This window comes from Cyrtonyx montezumae, unplaced genomic scaffold, assembly GCF_038088225.1.
Source record: "Cyrtonyx montezumae isolate F1298 unplaced genomic scaffold, pur_monq_1.0 scaffold_3, whole genome shotgun sequence".
In the NCBI taxonomy this organism is placed as follows: Eukaryota; Metazoa; Chordata; class Aves; order Galliformes; family Odontophoridae; genus Cyrtonyx; species Cyrtonyx montezumae.
The window spans coordinates 79,085,209-79,106,848 of record NW_027072034.1 but is presented as its reverse complement, the minus strand read 5'-3'; the positions used below and the strand labels follow the sequence as shown (position 1 = coordinate 79,106,848).

The 21,640-nt window shown below is 39.3% G+C and overlaps 1 protein-coding gene across 1 annotated transcript in view; it reads right to left on the bottom strand.

Annotated features, from left to right (window-relative positions):
- Positions 1–1,152: 1,152 nt before the first annotated feature.
- The window catches only part of ABI3BP (ABI family member 3 binding protein), a 130,243-nt gene continuing 109,755 nt past the window's right edge, over positions 1,153–21,640 (bottom strand). Inside the window, exons 50-55 of the mRNA XM_065742019.1 lie at positions 21,090–21,201; positions 10,513–10,592; positions 9,054–9,083; positions 7,909–8,070; positions 4,141–4,254; positions 1,153–2,325 (exon numbers count right to left, since the gene is read on the bottom strand). Of these exons, the coding sequence (XP_065598091.1) occupies positions 2,210–2,325; positions 4,141–4,254; positions 7,909–8,070; positions 9,054–9,083; positions 10,513–10,592; positions 21,090–21,201 (614 nt within the window). The 3' untranslated portion in view covers positions 1,153–2,209. The remainder of the gene's footprint in view (positions 2,326–4,140; positions 4,255–7,908; positions 8,071–9,053; positions 9,084–10,512; positions 10,593–21,089; positions 21,202–21,640) is intronic.

Below are 21,640 nucleotides of genomic sequence, written 5' to 3'. Positions count from 1 at the left end.
GGTTTGTGAGCACCAAGGTGGTCAGAGCCCTGTTCAGCTTCATCTTGAATGCCCAGAGATGAGGATGCCCCACCCCTGCAGAAAGCTGTGCCTGAGCCTCCATACCTTTATCATAAGAAATTTCTTCCTTATATCCAGTCTTAATCTCCCTTCTGGGCGTAGAGCAGTTACCAGTGAAGGCTGAGGCGAAAAAGATATCGAGTACCTCAATCTTCTGTTGCCTGTTGTCACCAGCCTGCCTGTACTGCTCACTAGGGGGGTTCACATTCCTGGTGTAGTACCAGCTGGTCACGTCATCCTCCTGGAGGGATAACTCCTTAATTCCTTTAAGTATTTACCTTTAGTCTACCTCTTTCCTTCATCATCATAAGGATTCAAGTGTGCAGCAGGGTTAGAGACCCCACTAGCACCTTCTCAACTCAGCTGTGCTGTCCCACTCCTTGTTATGACCCCGTACCCTTTCAGACACAGTGTAAAACTTCTGCAGCAGCCACACAGCAGAAGATGGTTTTGCACTGTCTGCTGTTGTTAATTGCCAGGTAACTTTCACCAAATACGGCTATATCTAATATATAAAATCTCAGAATTAACACCTTAAAGGGGAGTGGGAGAACAGGTTATTTACCTTAAAAGATGAAGGCAAATCTGTTTTTTAATAAAGAACTGTTAAAGAGGAACAACTTAACACAGGTCCTTTGCCACCATGAAAAATCTGGGAGCGTGATCCCAGTGACTCAGTGCTGAGCCAAGAAAAAGCAGATTGAGATCTGTAAAAGAACTCAATAAACCATATAAACAGCAAAGGGCAAAACATTCTCGTAGTTAATATTTTCCGTCTTATGGATTCTAGGAATACATAAAAGGGAGAGGAGGGAATAAAGTCATGGAATGGAGCACACTGCTTGAACTCTTGTCAAGACATTTTAGGAAATAAAGTAAGGGGCTGAAGCAATTCCTACCCTCCACATCCCCACTCTCCTGGCAACCATGTGTTTGTCAGGAAGCTGTGCAGTGTCACTGCTGCTGATGGCTCCTCTGCCCTAACGCGGCAGGTGCTCGGTCACCAGCTGCTCTTCCACAGAGCCCCCTCCTGCCACAGCCCTTGCCACAGAGCTAGTGCTTGTTTGCATGTAACACAACAAGGAGAAACGCTTGATTAAAAAATATTTTATTCAGAGTACAGTGTACCTGCAATGTACTTTATAAGGCATTTTCTATACATTGACTATTTCTACTATATATATATCTGGGTGTCCTGTTCATATTTTTCAATACATTAGTAATGTAATGAATAACACCTTTTTTTTTTTCCTTAAAAAAGAAACCTACATCTCTTTATTTAGTTCATAAATGTTCAAGCAGTACAACGAGTAGCTTCGGGAGAGGTTTCAATTGCCGTAAAGCAGTTTTAAAAGTTCAGCTATCACTGTTTCCCCTTTTTCCCCAGTGAGCAATGTTTTAATCCTTCTTTCTAAATAAACCAAACGATGCCATTAGGACCGCTTGTTTATTTTTCCCTTTTCACTTACTGTCCCAAACCCTCCTGCAACCACTAAGCTGATCATTTAAAGCTCCACACTCACAATAAAACACGCTCAGTGTCTTGGCAGGAGCACGGGCTGTTGGTACATGGAAGGAGAAAGCACTTCAAGTTTCCTCGTTGCAGGATATTAAAAGTTGTGGGGACTTTCCTATAATTTACGATGGAGGAAAACACGGCAGATTTACCTGGGCAGATAGATAGCTTATGGCACTTAACAAGACCAGTGAATAATTAAACACTAACACATACTGCATTCCATGACCAACTTCACCATAACTGTGCCTTAAACATTTATTACAACATTGTGATAAATAATATACACACCGTATCTCTTAAAATACCTTAGAAACCATACCTCAAGAATAGGGAGCCAGCTTCCCTATGCATTATCCTACACTGTGTCCCTAGCCTGTGTTTTGGTTTGTTGTTTTTTTTTTGTTTGTGTTAATCTAAAGACAAATTTGTAAAACTGGATAACTACTACAGTAAGCAGCCTACGCTATTACACAATTAATGCAGTATTGGCATTAGACTTGCAATAACCTTACACGCCAGCAAACTTGTGTAAGTGACAGGCATACCATACACTCCCATCATCTCTGAGCTCGCCTGGGGCAGTCCTGGGGCTGCTCGGTGCTGGGTCTCTTCCCCAGGTCCCCATCACATCTACCACTTCCCGGGAATCGATGTGCCGCACTCGTACCAGCGCACGTAGTTGATGTGAGTCTCCCCACCTATTTTCCCAAACTTGACGGGTTCCTGACGAACTGCTCTGAAAAATCCTAGAACACAGAATGGAGTTTGTTTGCAGGAAGCCGTGGGAGAGTACCTTGTTTCAAGTGTGAGTCCGTCAAGGGTTAATGATGTGCCACAGCCATCCTTCCCTCCCTGCATTTCAGGTCGAGCATACATACCTACAGGGCTCTACCTATCAAGCTTGCAAAGTAGGCAGCTTTTTATTTCATATTGATACAATCTTAATAACTAAATCTGATACAACTGAGAGGGTTCTGCTGTCCTGGCAGTGCTGGACTGGATTCAGACAGTTTCTCACACAAACAAAACTCCTTTACAAGTGGTAACACTGACTGTGGAAGAAATAAACCCTAACCCATGCCTCCCACGGTGCATCTGTGCATTTTGGTGAGACGTTTTACAAACGAAGCGCTGTGTACGTGAAAGTCTGGTCAACACACTGGTGCCATACTGAAAACTACTCTGACCTTTTTCTTTTCCTCCTCATCAAAACACTCCCTTACTCACTGGGCACGCACACCTGCATCAGTACGGACGATGTTCTTACAAGAGGGTGGAACACGCTGCAGTGGTAATGCTGCAAACAAGCAAGGTGGAGGCTCAGCTGACAGAACCTGCTTACACTCCAGCCTGGGGAACATGTGGAAAAATAGGCAGGGCGGTCACGGCTGCCTGTAGGACATCCACACCCCATCCCCTTAGACCAGACCAGGATTTTGGGCACCCACCTTGAATTTGTGTATTCAGAATCACTTCAGCATGAATTATATTTTCCAGCAATAACTTTTCAGTTTCTTATTAGCACTAAACAGAGCTGTCTGATGCTCAAGTGATTTATGGCACACAACATTAACCTTGCTAGTTTCAGCATAACACCTCATGCCTCTATGCAAACTGAAATTTGCAGTTGGGTTTAAATATGCAATACCAAATGCGAATAACCTGGTGGAATGTTTTAAACAGGAGGGAAGTTGCTTAATACCTCACAGAACCTGAGCCATAATGGTCTTTTTTTAAGTCATGGCTCATCAGAATCACAGAACAACTTGGGTTGGAAGTGACCTTAAAGCCCATGCAGTTCCAAGCTCCCTCCCCTGCCATGGGCAGGGCTGCCACCCACGAGCTGTCCAGGGCCCCATCCAGACTGGCCTTGAATGCCTCCAGGGATAGGGCATCCACAGCTTCTCTGGGCAGCTTGTGCCAACAACCTCACCACACTCAATGAAAAATTTCCCCATGACATCTAATCTAAATCTCTGCTTTTAGCTTAAGACCTTCCTCCCTTGTCCCATCACTACCTACCCATGTAAAAAGTTGATTTCCCTCCTGCTGATAAGCTCTGTTTAAGCACTATAAGACCACACGAGGTCTCCCCAAAGCATTCTCTACCCCAGAATGAACAAGTCCAGCTCTCACAGCCTGTCTTTGCAGGAGGGGTATTCCAGCCCTCCGATCATCTTCACAGCCCTCCTTGGGACCTGCTTCATTGGCTCCACATCTTCCTTGTCCCTAGGGCTCCAGACCTGGACGCAGAAGTCTAGCTCGGGCCTCAGGACAGAGGACAGAGTAGAGGGGAACAATCCCCTTCCTTGTCTGCTGGCCACCCCTCTTCTGATGGAGCCCAGGATACAGTTGGCCTTCCAGGCTGCAAGAGCTGGCTCACGTTAAGCTTTTTATCTACCATTTTCATCTTCAGCAACTTCTCATTTCTTCTGTATGTGGAACCAGCAGTCCTGGTCCATTTTCCCCCCTGGCAGCAGATCCTCAATTCATCAACAAGTAAAAAGAAACAGACGAAGGAATTGCCATGGTTTCCTCCAGTGACATTCTTAAGGACTTACCGTCTTTGACTGGTAGATCATCTTGTTGTCCTGTCCTTCCATCTAAGAACGAGTCTACAAATTGGCAGTGATCTTCTCCATGGCCCCTCTGATCTCCTATGTTATAGAATTTTCCTGAAAGGAGAGAAGCAGCAGAGTTGAAAATCCATATCCCATTTAGTGAGGGCTAAAGCCACCCACCGGAGGCTGATACTCTTAGCTCTGCGGGGAAGCCAAAGCGAACGCAACCATTCTTTACCTCTCTGGATCTGCAGCTGTAATTAGAGCATTCAGCGCGTAGTGCAAGCGCAGCACTTGTGGCTGTTGACAGCAGCACTGCACTCTGCCAAAATCCATGCCTGGATGTATTTTTCCCCTTCTTAACTTTCATACAGTAAGCAAAATCCTGCTATTACCTAGAACCTCATTCTGATTGTATAAAAAATGAGGTAAGTTTAGCTTGCGATGTTAATGGAAGGCAGGTTTGATACCCTATTGGGAAGCCCTGAGAGTATTTGAAGAGGTTTTTATAGCCCACCTCATGACACACGCAAACTGTTTTAAAAAATTCATTTTTACAGCTTGTACGTGCAAGTGACGTCCTTTAACTAATATACGACCTCAGTGTAGTAGTAACTGCTTATCCAGAACATGAAATGGGCCCACGCAATTCCTTGCAGGGCTGTTTAACAGGACCCTTGACTGTGATGGAGCAGAAAATGAGATTGTAAGTACCAAACACAGCGTGTGCTGACATTACAGGCTGTCCTTAAGCTGTGGAGGACTCCCAGAGAAGGAGTTTTGACAGAGGTTTTTACTTTTTGATATGCCTGACCTCAGGTTATGACTTTGAAAGGAAGGGGACATGTCTTAGAAAAGGCTTGGTGCTTAGGTATGAGCTAGGCACAAAGTCCAATGGCTTGTTAGGTGTTGGGTCTCCTGTGGCCCTGAATCTGTGCCCACCTGGCCGTGTGACAGGTGGTGAGGTAGCTCATACTATTCCCTAAAGTTCAGTTAATAAAATCGCAGCCTACCAATAAATTCACTCTTTCTCGTGTTTCTGTGGTCTGATCAATACTTTGCCAAAAATTCTCACCTCCACTTGACGGTCTAGGTTTAGAAAATAATTTATTACTGTCTAGCTTTGGCTGCAAGTATATTTTTTCCATGCAAGAATTGGTCAGAGGGAGTTCCTCTCGGTAAATTTTTGATCTGCAGTTGAGAACATTCAGGCTGCCCAAAACTACATGGTTGTTTTTCTTGTTTTGTCCTTTCTTTCCATGGCTGTTGAACATCGCACGTAGAATTTATCTTTTTCTGCTGCCCAATAAATGTTTATTTATTTATTTTTTTTAGGTGGCCTGATTTTCTGGAATGCTTACTGTGACTGCTCTGGAGGACTGTTAAATGAGGTCAGCAGTAGATGCTGCTTTATGGAACAGTCCTGGCATATGTAATGTGGGTCAGTTTTTCTTCACTGCAGACAGAATAGAACAGATACCTTATAGCTAACAGAAGAACAGCAACTTTCAGATGTATGCTGTCTTCTAGTCCACAGCATAACCCATGCCTAATTCAAACAATTGCTATACGTCACTCAACAGCATTCTTGGTGACTATCAATTAAATTCTTACTGCCCGACTCCATAATAATGGAACACACTTTAAAATTCAGCTAACGATAGTCAAGATTTGTCTTTCTCTTCTGGGAATAGTACTTCTGGCATAAAGTACATTTTTTTTAACTTATGGACGCTCTTAAGAAAATAAAATACTATTTTTATTTTATACGTAGTGATTTCTGCAACAGAAGTATAAATTCATGCTAAAAAACAAGCAATCAGAAGTTCAGTTTTTGGTGGCTTTATGCAATGGTGTGTCCAAAAGGCACCCAAATTCCATGACCATTTTGCTGCTCCAACAGCAAAGCTTTGGGAGATACTTTCAACACAATGTTGAATAAAGACCTTTTGCTCGTGGCATGCTGCACAGCTGGCAGTGCTAGTAGATACACTTCTGCTGGGCTTGGGAACATGGCAGGACAAGGTATGACAGTAAAATACAGGAAAACAGTTTGGCTTCAGACTGGAAATGATCCCACTCTAATATGGAGGCCCATGCCATGGCAGCCTCATGTAGGTGGGAAAAAAATCACAGAACAGCTTTCCTCCTACATAAACATTTCTATTCCTTCAAATATTGCAACAAGCAGTCAGCACTGTTTGTAAGAATCCAAGTGCAAGAACCAAGCTTAGCAGGTATAATGAATACAATGCGGCTGTCGTGATCTTTCCCCAGCCAAGTTAAATCACTGCCCTTCCAGCAAGAACAAAACCAATCTAACAAAAATAGGAAAATGGGCTCCTGACATATTACACTTTTATTCTAAGATTGAAGTAGCTTTCATTGCAGTGTTAATTCACTTGATTTAGGGCTACACCATAGTCCTGCTAAATTAGCACTGTCATTTCCTCTACTGGCTGATTGTGTGATATGCTACGCCTCATTGCCAGCTCTTGTCATTTGATCACGGCTGATTAGTGCAGCAACAGCTGAATGAATGATACCTCTGTTCAAAGCCATCTTTTTGCTCATAGAATTGCCAAGGTATTACACATGAGGTATTGTACTTACTATTAATGACTGGGCTTCCCTCCTTTGTCTGCTCATGGGGGAAATGGTGATGGCAGCTTAATGTTACTTTGGCACAGGTTGTCCTACGGTCTCTGTTTCCCTTTTCATTCTTAGTTACCACACACAGAGACCACTGAGCTCTGTTGCTGTGAGTTGCTGAGCTCAGAGATGGGACAGTGTTGGATTATGGAAGTTTCTCTGTCACTCTGTCCTAGCTGACTCAATTCAACATGATGGACACACTGCCTAGCTTACACCCTGAGAGATTTCCCATACGTGGTTTTGTTACATTCTTTGTGCTCTGGGTGCTATACTAAAACCACAGTAATGGAGGTATCAAGAAAAGGCTTCACACAGAAGGAAACCAGGAACCTTGAGAGGATTATAAGAAGTTAAAATATCTCCAGATATACCCTTTACAGTCTATGTGACACAGAAAGTTCTGCTTAATTATCAACTAACTGAAAAACAATACTTCTACAGACTTCTTTCCCAGATCAGACACTGGATGTGTCACTTGATTCAGGACTTAAATACCTCATTGCTAATGACTGCAAGACACTGAACAGAACCTGAGAAACTAAGGGCAGGAGGCTGTTGCTAGTAATAAACCATAGCATAAGAAAAGAAAGGATGACAACAAGAGATCATTAACAGAAATGGGCAATGTGAAAACAAAGCAGGTGAGAAAAATCTGCCCACTAGAGTTGAAGCAATTAAGTCCCAGAGTAATGAAGTAACATGAAGTTTATGAAATTGAATAGGAATGACTGTGCTCTAACCGTGACCTAAAATTATGCCCCAGCCCTCTACTAAGGGCTGTTCCAGGCTATGATTTAAACACAGATTTGGTGTCATTACAGCATAAGTTATTGAACGTCAGACATCTGATCTTTATCTGTTTTCTCTAAGAGCCCCAGGATACCAAGAGGTGCTGTAAATCAGACGATGATCACAGAGAGGTAACACTTGAGTCTGAAAATTCAGTATCAAACAATGACTACTGAGCACAAGTAGACTATTATTTATGATTAATCTGTCTAGGGACTACACTGATAATAATTGATCACACTTCAACATTGGCCATCTTGTTAATCCTGTTAGTATTTTTGAAGAGCATATGATGTGAACAATGATGACTTGAGTATCTCTTACCTGTAAGTGAATCGCTGAGGTATATCTTGTATCTTAAAGAATTACACAGCTGCACACCTACAAACTTCTTATACCAGGTCCTTTTCACATATTGTTTCCCTTTGCATTCTGAGTAAGTGTCAGAGTTGAATGGGATTTCAGTCCAGATAGCATCCTTTCCCACTGCGTGAGAGGAAGACAGATGTTAAGGTATGGCAGTTAATAGAAAATTATATATGACAAATATATTCTAATAAATAGAATTAGAAATGGAGCAGAGTGCACCTTGAAATATATTAATAGCACTTGCCACTTGCATTTTGAGCATGAAAGCTATTTTGGGGAAGCATTGAGTGTACAGCTATGATTGATGCAGTGAACTGCTTCTGCTTTCAGTGTCAGTGAAGCCAGCTGGGAGCTCTCACTTGTTAAGGGAACTGTGTCCATGGGTTGTCAAAACATTCATTTACAATGTATGTGACGCAGTCATTGTTTCTATGTGTAATCAGGACAGGACAGTCAACTTGCTGCAAAACATACACGGTTAAAAAAATACATAAGAGTGTCATGAATTATATGGAAATAAATTGCGTCAGTTTCTGTCAAAGTGTTGTCCACTACAAGTGCAAAAAGAGCTCAGTTTGCATAAATGGATCTCAGTTGTTCTTCAGCAAGAGGTGGATTGAGCTTTTGAAGACAAGTCATACAAGTGGCGTATAGCGGATCTGGATCAGCCCTTCAGAAGCAGAATATTTTTTAAAACATAATGGCAGATAAATAGTATCCTTTGGGTTGTGATCTGTTAAGTCACTTAAAAAGTGTGAAATAGCTCATTCATTTTGAAGAGCTTCTTTTGATTTAATGACAAGACTAAGAAAATATGAGGCAGTCTTTGGCTCATCCGTGTACATTGGTTTGAAGCCATCCCAGCTGCCATGGGAGCATCACATCACGCTGATTGCATTCTGCTCAGGTAAACAAGAAGCCTGGCATGTATTCCTGACAAGGAATATGGGTGGAAAGAATTAATTCATGTGCAAAAGCTGTTTGTTTTCATAGCTCATTTAACTGGTGCACTACAGACCACCACCACCATCCCCCATAAAATTATGCTACTGATGAGAAAATCCCTGATCAGAAGACACAATAATTTATGCAAGGCTTACTTGAAATAGGCTCACTCACTCTTGGGTCCGCTGTGGAAATAAAACAAACATGCTATCAGACATTCTAAAATTAACATTATTCCAATGGAAAAGCATTGTCAAACAACTTTCTACAGTTGACATAGGCTGCATATTGTGAAATAGAAAGTGTTTTGGAAGCAAAGTTCAATTTTATATTTAACTAAAAATAGAAATGTCATTCTATCAAACTACAGCATCAATGTGCTTTAAAAAATTTTACTTATGGGACCCTGTGTTCAACTCAGGTTCTAGTGAAAACAAGAATTTAAACCTGTTACCAGTAAAACTCAATTCTTTGAAGTTCAGTCTTGAAACATAAATAGAAAAGAACACCTCTGTAACATTTGCCACTCAAGGCTTGGCTATGACCACCAAGAAAGCGAGAAATGGATGTATGCAATTAAAAAAAAAAAAAAAAGTAGTGCTTAATTTGGCCAAGCTAAACAGGAGACAGAAGATAAGCCTTGTTATTTGTGAAAATGACAACATTAATTCAGTTTTTACAATCTAGGACTACAAAGAGAGTATTCATGGTTTTAAACGTGTGGCTTAGTCTGAGCTCCTCCCTGCCTAATCCCTTGCTCAGCTGAAACTTTAATCCATCAGTGAGTAAGCATAAGATCAGGACTATTATATTGTTGCACCTGGATCAAAACACAGATTGAGAATATCTTTTCAAATAGGTTTAATACATTTTTTATTTTATATGGTCCTTAAATACTATCAAATAAAAACTACTCCTACACAAAAGGAGATACTTCGTTTGAGTTGTTTAATGTCTATTGCAGTTAGCCTCACTGGTAGCTGGAATACAGAAAGAAAAGCAATCTCTGATTTTCACCTTTGAGTCAGATAGGAGTTAAGCTTGAGAACGAGCTAGTGTTCAAAACAGACTTGTATATATCTCTTCAGTGTTTTTACAAAAGAGTAAACAGGATGGAAAAGGACATACTGGTACACCAACTGTTCCAACTACTATTTCTTGGCTATTTTTTCAGCCTTAAGACATCATTAGTTACACAACAGCATTTTGAACAGGTAGCAAATTATGTATAAAAACAGTAGCCCAAAGCAAAACTTTATGTCCCTCAATTAGAACATAATAATGAGTTTGGTAGGCATGAAAGTGCCAGGAACATTAATCTTAAATGACTGAACATTTGAAGTTTGTTTCTTCACAGAAAACACCGTAAAATCTGTGTTCCTGCCTTTTTCTCCTCAGTATGGCCATCTTAAGCCCTCACACAATAAAGCTTTGATCTCAAGCTGACCTTCCAGCCACTAATGCTGAGTAGTAAAAAGCCAATTTGGAGATCAGAAAGAGCAAGATCAATCCCACAAAATGAAGAGAGCCTTTCATGAATCTCAAACAAATGGATTAAAGTTGGCTCACAAACATGGATAATAAAATTACTGTCAGACCTTTGGAAGTCCTTACCTGATTCAGTACTGAAAGCCACAACATTGCTACTTGGACCTTCACCAAGGGGGTTTCTGGGTTTCACATGGAATTCATAACTGGAGAATAAAAAAATATCTGAATGAAAACTTCGGAAACCAACCATTTTCTCAGAGTCTGGAGCAAGCAAACCACCAACACACACCTTAGTGCTACTCGACTCTTGGAGAGGAACCCAAGAGCATTGTTTCTTGCTTTGAAAACACTGGTGTTCTCTGCCCTAACTGTTCAAAGCCTCTCTGAACATGTATTTTACCAGCCCTTTCGGTAATTCTTTGCACAAATACTATTAATGTTTGATTTAATGCACCACTGGTTTAAGTCTCCTCTTGCGTGTGCAGTTTCAGTTCTGGCAAAGGGAGCAGTTTAGGTGAGGTCAGAAACAATCTGATAAGGAAAGATTGAGTAAAGCACACTGCTATTTATTTGCACATTTTTAATTCATAAGAACACAAATCCAATGCAATATGTCCCAGTCTCACCACTACCAACAGACAAGGCCATTGTTGAAATGCAAGGGGAGGACCCACTCGCTTAAATATATGTTGACAGCAAATATAGGAAATAATAGGAATATTATGCAAGTGTCACCTTATCTTTTCACAGTATAATCTGCAGTTATCATGATTTCTCTTCCACACAGCTCTGTTGGGAGCCAACTAAATGCTAAGAAAACAGAAAAGTATTGAAGAAAAAATCCAAGCAAAACTCCTCAAGCCTCTCCTTCTCCTCTCATCTGCTTAATGTTGACAAGTATGATAAGGCTGTTTCTAACCCAGCAACTCAACTGAGACTTAGATGTCCAGTGAGATGCTGTGGGTAAACAGCAATTCAAAGTTAGCTGCAAACCTAAAAATGTTGCACAGAAGACATCAGCCAGATGAAGCAGAAAAGAGGGTTACAAGAGCAGAGACTGGACATCACTGTGATCTTACATCTCCCAGCTGCAGACTGGCAGCACCTGGGGATTTCTCAGTACTCAGCAGCAGCTCGGTTTCTCACCTTCTGCCTGTGTCTACCTCTAGGAGCTCTGTGCCAAAGCATTCTGATCAGAAGCATGTCTACACCAGTCAATAGCACTCTCCTCATCCCTTCCTCTTGAGTTAGAAGCAATAATTTGCCCTGTGCATGTCAGCTATGAATATTTTTTCATATGCTGTCGGTACTTGCATAGCGAATCTATAACATATTTTTCATCACCTAGAGAAATGCACAGGACACAACGGGCCTGATAGACTAATGGCCCTAATAGAATAAACACAGAACAAAATGAGAATCCCAGAAGTTGGGTAGTTAACCACCTAGCTCTTGATTCATGAAAAGTTATTTACCAGTAGTAGCTTGGTAGATCAAGACTGTAACAGCAATTGTTTAAAAAATAGCAATTTCTTGAAGAAAAAAGATGTATAACTTTTTGTACTTTGGATGATTGTAAACCATTTGCAAGTCTCTACAATAGACAGAGCAATTCAACACAAACTTCAGATTACTTCTCCATACTTTTTGTCTCCTCCAAAACCTGTGCAGCTCACTAATTAACCACTCAGTACCAAGTAATTGTTTTCCATCCACAGCATGTCTAAGACAATATCTAACCTCAAAATCACTTATATAAGCAATTGTCTTTATTTATAGTGTTCTTAACGATACTGTGGTACAATAACTCTTTCAGTTAAGAAGTATTTTCATCTATCAGAAATGTTGCTATCCAGAGAACTTCAATCCAACAGATGGAGATTCCTTATGAAAAATGAGAAACTTCTGCCTACGATTCCCAATCTATAATTCTTTTGATTCCATAGCAGTGATTATAAGGAAGGGACAGAAACTGAGCAGATGATATGCTATTATGGATCTGGACTGGGAAGTTGTTGCAGGGATTTGGAAGGTAAGAATGAAGGCAAGTGTGAAGTAAAAATCTAAAGGCATCATATCTGTACCTCACCTGAACGTACAAGGGTTTTTTGCAAGTTTACTTCTCTCTGTCATCCAGAAAACATAGAGTTGGAAAAGATGGTGGAAAGTTTTGAAGCATATTAGAATGTTTAGCTGATTTTTGTACCTCAGTGTCCTCAGAAGCAGACACATCCTACTTTGAGTTGCACATAACATACTCCCCTCCCCTCCCCCAAAGAAAACGTCACTTAGGAGAGCTTTTTATTAATAACATTAAAGGGTAAATTTTCAGGCTGATATATGTACAGTTCTCCCATTTTGGGATAGGTGTCTTCATGGGTACCTAGCCATCATTTTCCTCTGCCCCAATTCAGGTGTGAATCCTGAAATATTAGCAGTGGCTGGAATACTAGCAAGAAAAAAAAAACAACCACTTTTGGAGATGAAGAGAAGTAATTAGTTGACTGAAAACTAAAATGGAGTGAAAGAGTGTTTACAGATCTAACTGTAAGTTTAAAATTATGGTGAGTCTCTCTTCATAGAAAACCAAATGAAATCTCCTGTTTTGTATATCTGTTGAAAGATCTGAAAAGTTGGAGAGGGAATCATTATCAGGGATGTACTGATCGGAAAAGGAGTAATGTTTTTGAACTTAAAGAGAATAGATTGAGATTCAACATCAGGAAGACATTCTTAACTCAGAGGGCAGTGCGGCACTGAAAATGACTGCCCAGAGAAGTGGATGCCTCATTCCTGGAAGTGCTCAAAGCCAAGTTGAATGGGGCTCCTGCCTATCCAGTCTAGTGAAAAGTGTTCCTGCCTGGGGCACAGGGGTTTGAGCTAGACAATCTTTAATATCCTTTCCAATCTAAGCTATTCTAAGATTCTAGGAATATAAAAATGTGTGAAAATATGGGTACTTGCTGCAATCTTATCTGTTTTAGAACAAGCTACAAGTGCAGGGAGAATTGCTTAGAGGTTCAGGAAAGCATGTAGGGCAAAGTTAAGAAAAGGGAATAGGAAAGATGTATAATTATTATCCCATGCCTACATCATAGCTAGATTCAATATTCATGAGAAACTGCAGCCTTTATTCCATCTTTATATCTGTGCACCCATGATGCCAAATATTCCGCTGCTCAATATATGCAGCAATCTAGCATCTCTCACACCTCTAACCTCTTTAAGACTGATGTCTTCCACACTTGGGAGAGGTCTGGGCTTCCCAAACCCTTCCAAACTTCATAAGACAATAAAAGTCATTGTACAGATTAAATGGACTTGACTCAACAGTAATTACTGTGCAGAGCGCATTTTTCCACCATAGGAAATCACTATTCCACATGGAACTTTGGCAGATGTAACCGTTCCTGCATTTTTCAAATCATGCAAAAGGAGAAGATGGAAGGTTGCTGAACAGAAAATATCTGAAGATAGGTTTTCATCATAACACTGAGGACTGGAGGAGCTGAGTACAGTCCTGGGATACAAGGTCATAAGGTCAGCAGGTGGTGTGATGCCTGTGGTTAAACGACAGTTGTGCAGGACTGTCTCAATGTATTGAGGTCCTCTGTCTCTGGAGAATGTGCCTGAATTCCAGTGTCATCACACATAGCAAACAAAACTAGGTTTAATAGAAGGAAACATTTTTTTGAAGCAAATCAATGATGCTTGTTTGAGAAGTCTTTCTCTTAACCAGGCTGGAAGAAGGGCCAAGAGAAAAGAGAAGTGCTTACAAGTGACTGTGGCAGCAATTTAGTACAAAAATCTGTTTGTTTTGTGATAAACAGTACAAAGAAACTGAAGGGTTTTTTTTTTTCTGTAATATTCATAGTCCTATCCTAATAGCATTGCAGCTTCTGCCATAGTTCTCATCTTCTGACCCTTGCTGTTAACAAAATCTTAGCTATAGGCATCAGGAATTTTTTCTCCTCTCTGTAGTTAGCACATTTGGGGTGCTGAGTGCAATACCAACCAATACTTGGTAATGGTAATAGTGCCACGACCAGGTGAGTGTGGATTAATACCTATAAATTTTAAAAAAGCTTCCAGCTTCCAGGTGGGATTACTTAGCCCAGAGAGGACAAGTGTCTCTACAGACCTTACAATGGAGGCCTTCCAATATTATAAGGGAGACCTTACAATGTGGAGGCCTTCCAGTGTTTAAAGTGGGAAAACATGGGAAGGGACTTCTTATTAGATAGTATAGTGACAGGACAATGGGTTATTATTTAAATTCCTTATTTAGATTGAGATTAATATTAAGAAGAAATTCTTAACTGTGAGGATGGTGAGGCACTGAATCAGGTTGCCCAGAGAAGTGACATCCCTGGAAGCGTTCAAGGCCAGGGCAACCTGGTCGAGTGGGAGGTGTCCCTGCTCAGAGCAGGGAGGCTAGAATCAGATGGTCTTTAGGATCCCTTCTAGCCTAAAATGTTCTACAGTTCTACTATTCAGTAGAGGTATGAAGACTTATTTGAATAAATTACAACAACATTTTCTGTTTCATACTTTTACACATTAAAGAAACAACTCCATATATCCTATATATACCCTACACGTTCTGTCTTTAAGGTTTTGGTTTTGTTTGGTGCTTTTATGTGTATTTATTTTTATTAGTTTTACCCTGTTTTTACATTTCCTGATTCTTATATTCCTCAAGAAACCTCATGGTTGCAAACATACTTTACCAAGGGATACAATCTAAACCATAAGTCCAGTAAGATCCCTACAAATGTACTTAAAAAGGAGAAAAGTATATTTGAAACTACCAAACTACTTAACTGGGGAAAGGATCAGAACCTATTCCTGTGGAATGCAAGCATCACAGCCTTTTTGTTTATTAATAATATTTTTTGGAATAAAAAATTTCACCAGTAGACTGAGGGGACACACCCCCTATGTTAATGACTATCTGAATTTCCCCAGGGCTATTTTGGCACATCTCTGACTAACACAGCAGAACTACAGTCTTCATATTTTCCTTTATTACCTTCCAATTGCTGCCAATACAAACATGCATGAGAACTTGTTTTCAACAATATTCATATTCTTTTTCTGAAAGCTTGTATAGTAATTAGTGCTGCAAAGTTTCCTGGACACTAGTGACATATTCTATGAACCTAGCTGCCCTTAAACAAACTACCAGAATGAAAATGTATACTTAATTAAATATATATATATTTCAAGATAGGGCAAAGATTAAAAAAAAAATACCCTACATATTTTGGCAGAAGAACCAGCAGAAACAGCAAAATAAAAGTGATACCAGATCAGATGATTGGGAGACTTAGAAAAATCAAATAAATTTTAAACAGTTAGAAAACTCCAAAACTATAAAAAAAAAAAAAGACAAAATTCCTTTGGAAATGGGAAAGTAGATTTGGAAGCAAAAAAGCCCCAAAACAAACCAAAACCCAATCCAAAACCCCGGCATCTGTTTTTAATATTCTAGGTTAGGAAAGATCCACTACAAAGGTGCAGGACAGTGACGCTGATTTTAATGATGGAGAGGATGGAGATGAACACCATCATTACTACTCATGAGACAAAATGAAAGAATAAAAAATCATATTAAGCTCATTTCTACATTTAGATCTCTCTAGGTTTATTACAAGCAAACATCTCAGGGATGGAAATGCTGAAAAAACTGAATAATTAGCTTATTTTTCTAGATGCTCACAGATCTTGCTTGACTATTATCATAGGAGAAATTACTATAGTACTTTCTTTGTTTAAGGGCAGTTTGAAACTAAGAATAGACAAAAGGAATAACGAATGGACTTCTGGGTATGCCAGTGAAAATAGGAGTTCCAGTTCTGTAAATAAATTCAAATATATGAGCTATGTATGACTAGTTAGGCAGAATATTATAGGTCTCTTCAAATGAGTGCTTGGAAACTAGACAGTAATTGTTTTGACCAAAATGATTAATCTTGTGGTTTGGCTTTGGATCTTTTCCAAGTAGAGTAGATGGTGCATTTCTCAAAAACCTGCTCTCAGCATAAGAACTGTGAATTTTCCATTTGGAGAGCAAATATTAAGCTGACAACACAGTTGTTAATACAAGAACATTCTTTTCTCTCACTCTCTCTTTTTTTTTTTTTTGCTAAGAAATGTCAATGATATTTGCTTTAACATACAAAAATATCAGCCTGCATTGAAGAATAAGAGCAAAGGTGAGATTAATAAGATCAGAAACTACTCATATAAGAAAAAATCATACAATAATCCAGTTTGCAAAAGAAGTCTGAAGGCCCATCTGACTTCATTCTCTTTTCAAGGACCAACTTAAAAGCTACAGAAGGTTCCCCAGAGGTTCACAAACAAGCTCACAGATACTCCCTGCTTGAATGAACTAGAAGAAAGGAGGATGAATGGTATTTAGCTATTTCACTTCATTTAACAAGAAGGAATAGTTGAAAGTTAAAGATAGCAAAAGCTGCAGAAAATTTGTTGTGGGTATGTCTGACAACAAATAGAGGGCTGACTGAAATGTGACCTGAATCTACTCTAAAATTCTTGAAAATAGTGTGAAGGATAATAAAAGCTAACTGCAATGAGAAGTTGTATTTGGGATTATTAGCTCACAGAAGCATATCTTTAACAGAAATTCTCAAGCAGAAGACATTCATAAAGCAAGAGAAAGGTTTCCTCTTCAAGCATAATTAGATGAAGGGGGCCTACAGGAAAGCTGAGATGGGACTTTTTATAAGGGCATCTAGCAACAGGATGAAAGGAAATGGTTTTAAACTGGAAGAAGGTAGATTTAGACTAGATGTTAGGAGGAAATTCTTTACCCTGAGGGTGGTGAGACACTGGAACAGGTTGCCCAGAGAGCGTGTGAGTGCTCCCTCCCAGGAGGTGTTAAAGGCCAGGCTGGATGGGGCTCCGAGCAACCTGACCTAGAGGGAGGTGTCCCTGCCTATAGCAGGGGCTTGGAACCAGATGGTCTTAAAGGTCCTTTTCAACTCAAACTATGCTATGATTCTATGATAACTGCCTGTGTAAGAATTATCTATTAGCTTGCATAATATAGCTGTACAACATGTTTTGAGATAATCCAGATAAAAGAAAAATAATTGGTGAAACTAAATAGAAATCTAGATCCAGAGTATCTGAAGCCAGATAGCAGCTTAGTGCCAGGAGGAGTAGCAGTTTCAGGAACTCTGACCAGCCAAATAACATATTATCACAATTATTAATACTTTCTGGGCTGATAAAATTAACAGCAGCTCTCTAAGATGTGATAGTAAAATAGATCAAGCATTGTGTTCGGAATACCTCCAAGTGAAAAAGACATGCTTGTCCTATAAGGAAAACTTTAAATAAATGCCACTGCCAGGCATGCCTTACTAAGAGAGAATGGAATAGACACAATACCCCCTTTTTTTTTTTTCTGGCAAAAGGTGCAGGAATCTTAATGCTTCAAGGAAATCGAACTGAACAGGAGTTTGTTGAAGTCTATGTTTTTTTTAACAAGACTTTGTGTGGGAAGCAAATGTCTGTGCCTCAGATCTATTTAAAGGGTATATGTCCTCACATTCAGACAGATTTTTGACTTCTATTCTCATCTCAAGTCCATATGTGTTGTGATCAAGTTGCTAAGAAGGAATAAAGCTGGTATACATAATACAGGAGATATGATAAACTACCATAACATAAACAACCTCACTTCTTTAAATGTAGCCCTCATAAATTGCTGTATGTCTATGAAGATTTATTTTAGTTTCCATATTAAGATGGGATGAGTGTCTAAAAAACAAGTAGCTGATAACTATACTGCTAATCAGAGCTCTGTTTCTCTTTTGGTAAACCTATTTTTTCTGGATCTAGTCACTTCTCAGGTAAATGGCCATAATAATAATCCTCCTTTTCAGAGAAATTTGTATCCTGTTTAACTTCCATGTTTATAGTTACTGACAGCTGCAACCGCATGAGAAATTTTTCAAGAGAGACTCTTAGTCTCTCATTGCAACTGCCTTCCTAACAGTCCAAATTTCTTAAATACTCCCAAGTCTGGCCATTATCTCCTCATCTGTAAAAGCTGTCTTCCTCTAGAGGGGTGCCTGGCTTACTGCAGAGCTTTCCAGAGGTGTAGCAGTATGATCTATTTGAAAGAAGAATGTAACAGAAAAAAAAGGAACAGCATGATCTGTCAGGCACAGATACACTCAGTTTTTTACAGCTGCTCGCTCTGTCCCCTTCGCACTGATTATTTGTTCATGTTACTTTGCTCCTCCTGGATGTGGGCAATTAATTCTTTAGCTTCTGGCCAGGCATTAACGCATCCTATCTGTTTTACCTCAACAGGACAAGGGGGGCTGCAGACCATTTTTGTCATGCAAAGCTCCTCAAGACTAAACATCTGGAGAATTAAAGGCTTGAACTGTAATTCCACTGCCATAGGAAGTTTCTGGTTAAAATTTACTCATAGTGTTTCAACATCCCCAGTCATTCTTATTCCTTTTGGAAACTCTCCATTTAGATCTGCCTAGATTGGATCAGTCTTGAACTTTCCTCAGCTCTGGAGGCACTGAATTTTCAGAGCAGCATATGGGATTCACACAGCATCACTGATGGCTTCAGGAAAGTTGGAAAAACTAGAATCTCAAATTCAGCTCGTCAGCTTCTCCAAAGTGTTTCAGGGCCAAGAGGTTCTTTCCTAGCTAATGCACTTTCTGCTACTGAGCATCTCTTTCCATATACTTGCTGGTAGTTTTGTAAACGTTGGTCCTTTGCAAGACAAATTTCTTATTCTCCTCCAAGTTTCTTTTCCAGCTCCACCTCTTCCACAGCTCTTTCTTTTAAGGCTAGTTATGGAAAAATCTGCTTCCTGGATTTAATGTATTACTTGATGAAATTGCAGACATTTCAGGGACTCTGTTAATTAATTTATTCAGCTGTGTTTCATTATGTCTCTCTCTTCCATTTTCAGTCACTTTTATCCACTAGTCCATTTACATAATCCAGTGAGCAATCAGCTCCTGACAGATAGGAAACCTTTGTTGTGGACCTCTGTTTTTCTTTGCAACACTGACACTGTCTACGTGATGATGCCAGTTGTCTTCAATGACTCTTACTTTTCCTGAACTTAATGTGCCAACAAACCTGGATTTGAACAGCGACAGTAATAACTTCTTCTGCTTCTTCAAAATTAGAGAACATACATTTTGAAATTGGAATTTAATCAAACAGAGTTACTCTGAGGACTTTGCCTCCTTGAAATCCTGTGGAACCAAAGGGACATGCACAACTGTAATTCATATAAAATAATTTCAGTTTCAGGTAATGGCTTCCTGAATCCAGAAATATTCACTGCCTTTCCCTTTTGAGTGTGGAAGAGTGGGGATTATAGATATCATCTCATCAGGGATAAGTTACCCCTTTATATCATAAGACATCATCTTCCAATTGATGCTGACCTTGTATCAAGCTTGTTTTAACAAAATCCACACTAGACAAGCTGTCTTGTGTTCATGATCTCTGACAGCTTATCTACTTCCCACATATCCTGCCAACTCCTGTCCTCCTTATGACCTTCCCAAGAGTTCTAGCTGCTTCTGCCTGCCTCCACCTTGCTTCCTTTCTGAAAAAAACCCACCCCAAACAGTTGTCTAAAGATGGTTTTCAAGAATGCAACTGTATCATTCCAAAGCAGAGATTAAAATAAAAATGAAAGCACAAACAGCAGTGCCCACTGTCTTTCTTCAACTGCTACTTTAGAGATTTTTTGCTTTGCTGTCCCTTCTCAGCCTCCTCTGTTAATGAAATTGAGAAAACTAGGGCTTGGTATCCAGAATCAGTTGTACTGTGAACATATCATATCAGACAGAACAAGATTTTGGCAATTCACCCTTTCACTAGTAGTCTCCCTTTAGGAAATAACAAAATAATTTCCTTCAGGAAATATCAGAGATAATTGTGATTATCAGCATTCTAACCAATATTTTGAGTTTTGGAGTTTCTCAGCAAAATTTATTTATTTATTTATCTATTTACCTATTTATTTATTTATTAAGTCATTGTTTGGTTTTGCTTAGCCTTTTTTTTTTATTTTTTTTTTCACTTCCTTTCTGCTTTCTGCAACAGTTCCTTATTCCTCCTTCTAGAAGGTTCTGGTCACAAGTAGGTGAGCTAAAACCAGCATGCTGGATTCATCCACACCTCACCTAAAAGTTAAGGTTCATGATGGGTACTGCATGGAATTTTGTGCTGTATTACAAATTTAATGATAATAATAGAAAAGGGGAATCTATCTATAATGTAAAAAAATGATTACCATAGTCAAATGGTTTTACAGGAAAAAACATTTATCATTCACTAACTTTCCAATGCAATAAATGAACGACAGAAACACAGGACTCTGCTTTTTTTTCCCCTCTCTCCAGACCATACACATTTTATAGGAAATTTCCTAAGTATTCCTCAGAACTGTTAAAAGAAAACAAAATGCGAGTATACCTTTTCCTGTCAGAAGGGTAGGAAAATCAATTCGGTCTTATGTATTAATATAAACAAACATACAAATAAATAAATAAATAAATAGTTTGAAGCAACTGTTCTTACATTTATACATATAATACATTTTCATTTGAAGCAGCAGATGGTTGAAAGTCTAAACTAGTTAATTAACTTAGAAAATATTTTTATTTAATTACCTTGTGTCAGGTTTTAGGTTTTCCACAGTAGAATGGGTTTGATTTGTAGTGATAATTGACTTCTCTTTTTCACCATCAGTTGCTCCATTTTCAGTTGACACAACCTCGTACTCTGGAAAATTACAGTAAAGAGAAATTTGTTAAATAACAGAAGCTTAAGCTTTTCTGTTGCTCTCTTTTTTGTCATCTTTTTCTCATCTAACACTGTCTAATAGGCTGCACTGATGTCTCACGTGAACAAACATCACTATTCTCAAACAGCTAGGAAAACTCCTGAAGAGTTCAAATTACAAATTGGTGAGGGCCTAGCCCCTCATCTTTTCTCATACTTCAGCTAAGGGTCAGAAGATATTCAACATCTCACCTCTGCTCGAAGATACAATACTGATAGAATTCTGAACACAAATAAGTTCAAACATCCTTTAGTCAGAATAAAAGAGAATCAAAAATGAAATTACAGTTTCTAAATGCTATAACTTTGATGAAGCTAAGTTTTTAAGATTTCCACAGGAAATTAATTTTGTTTGTGCACCTAGGGAATATGTCATTTT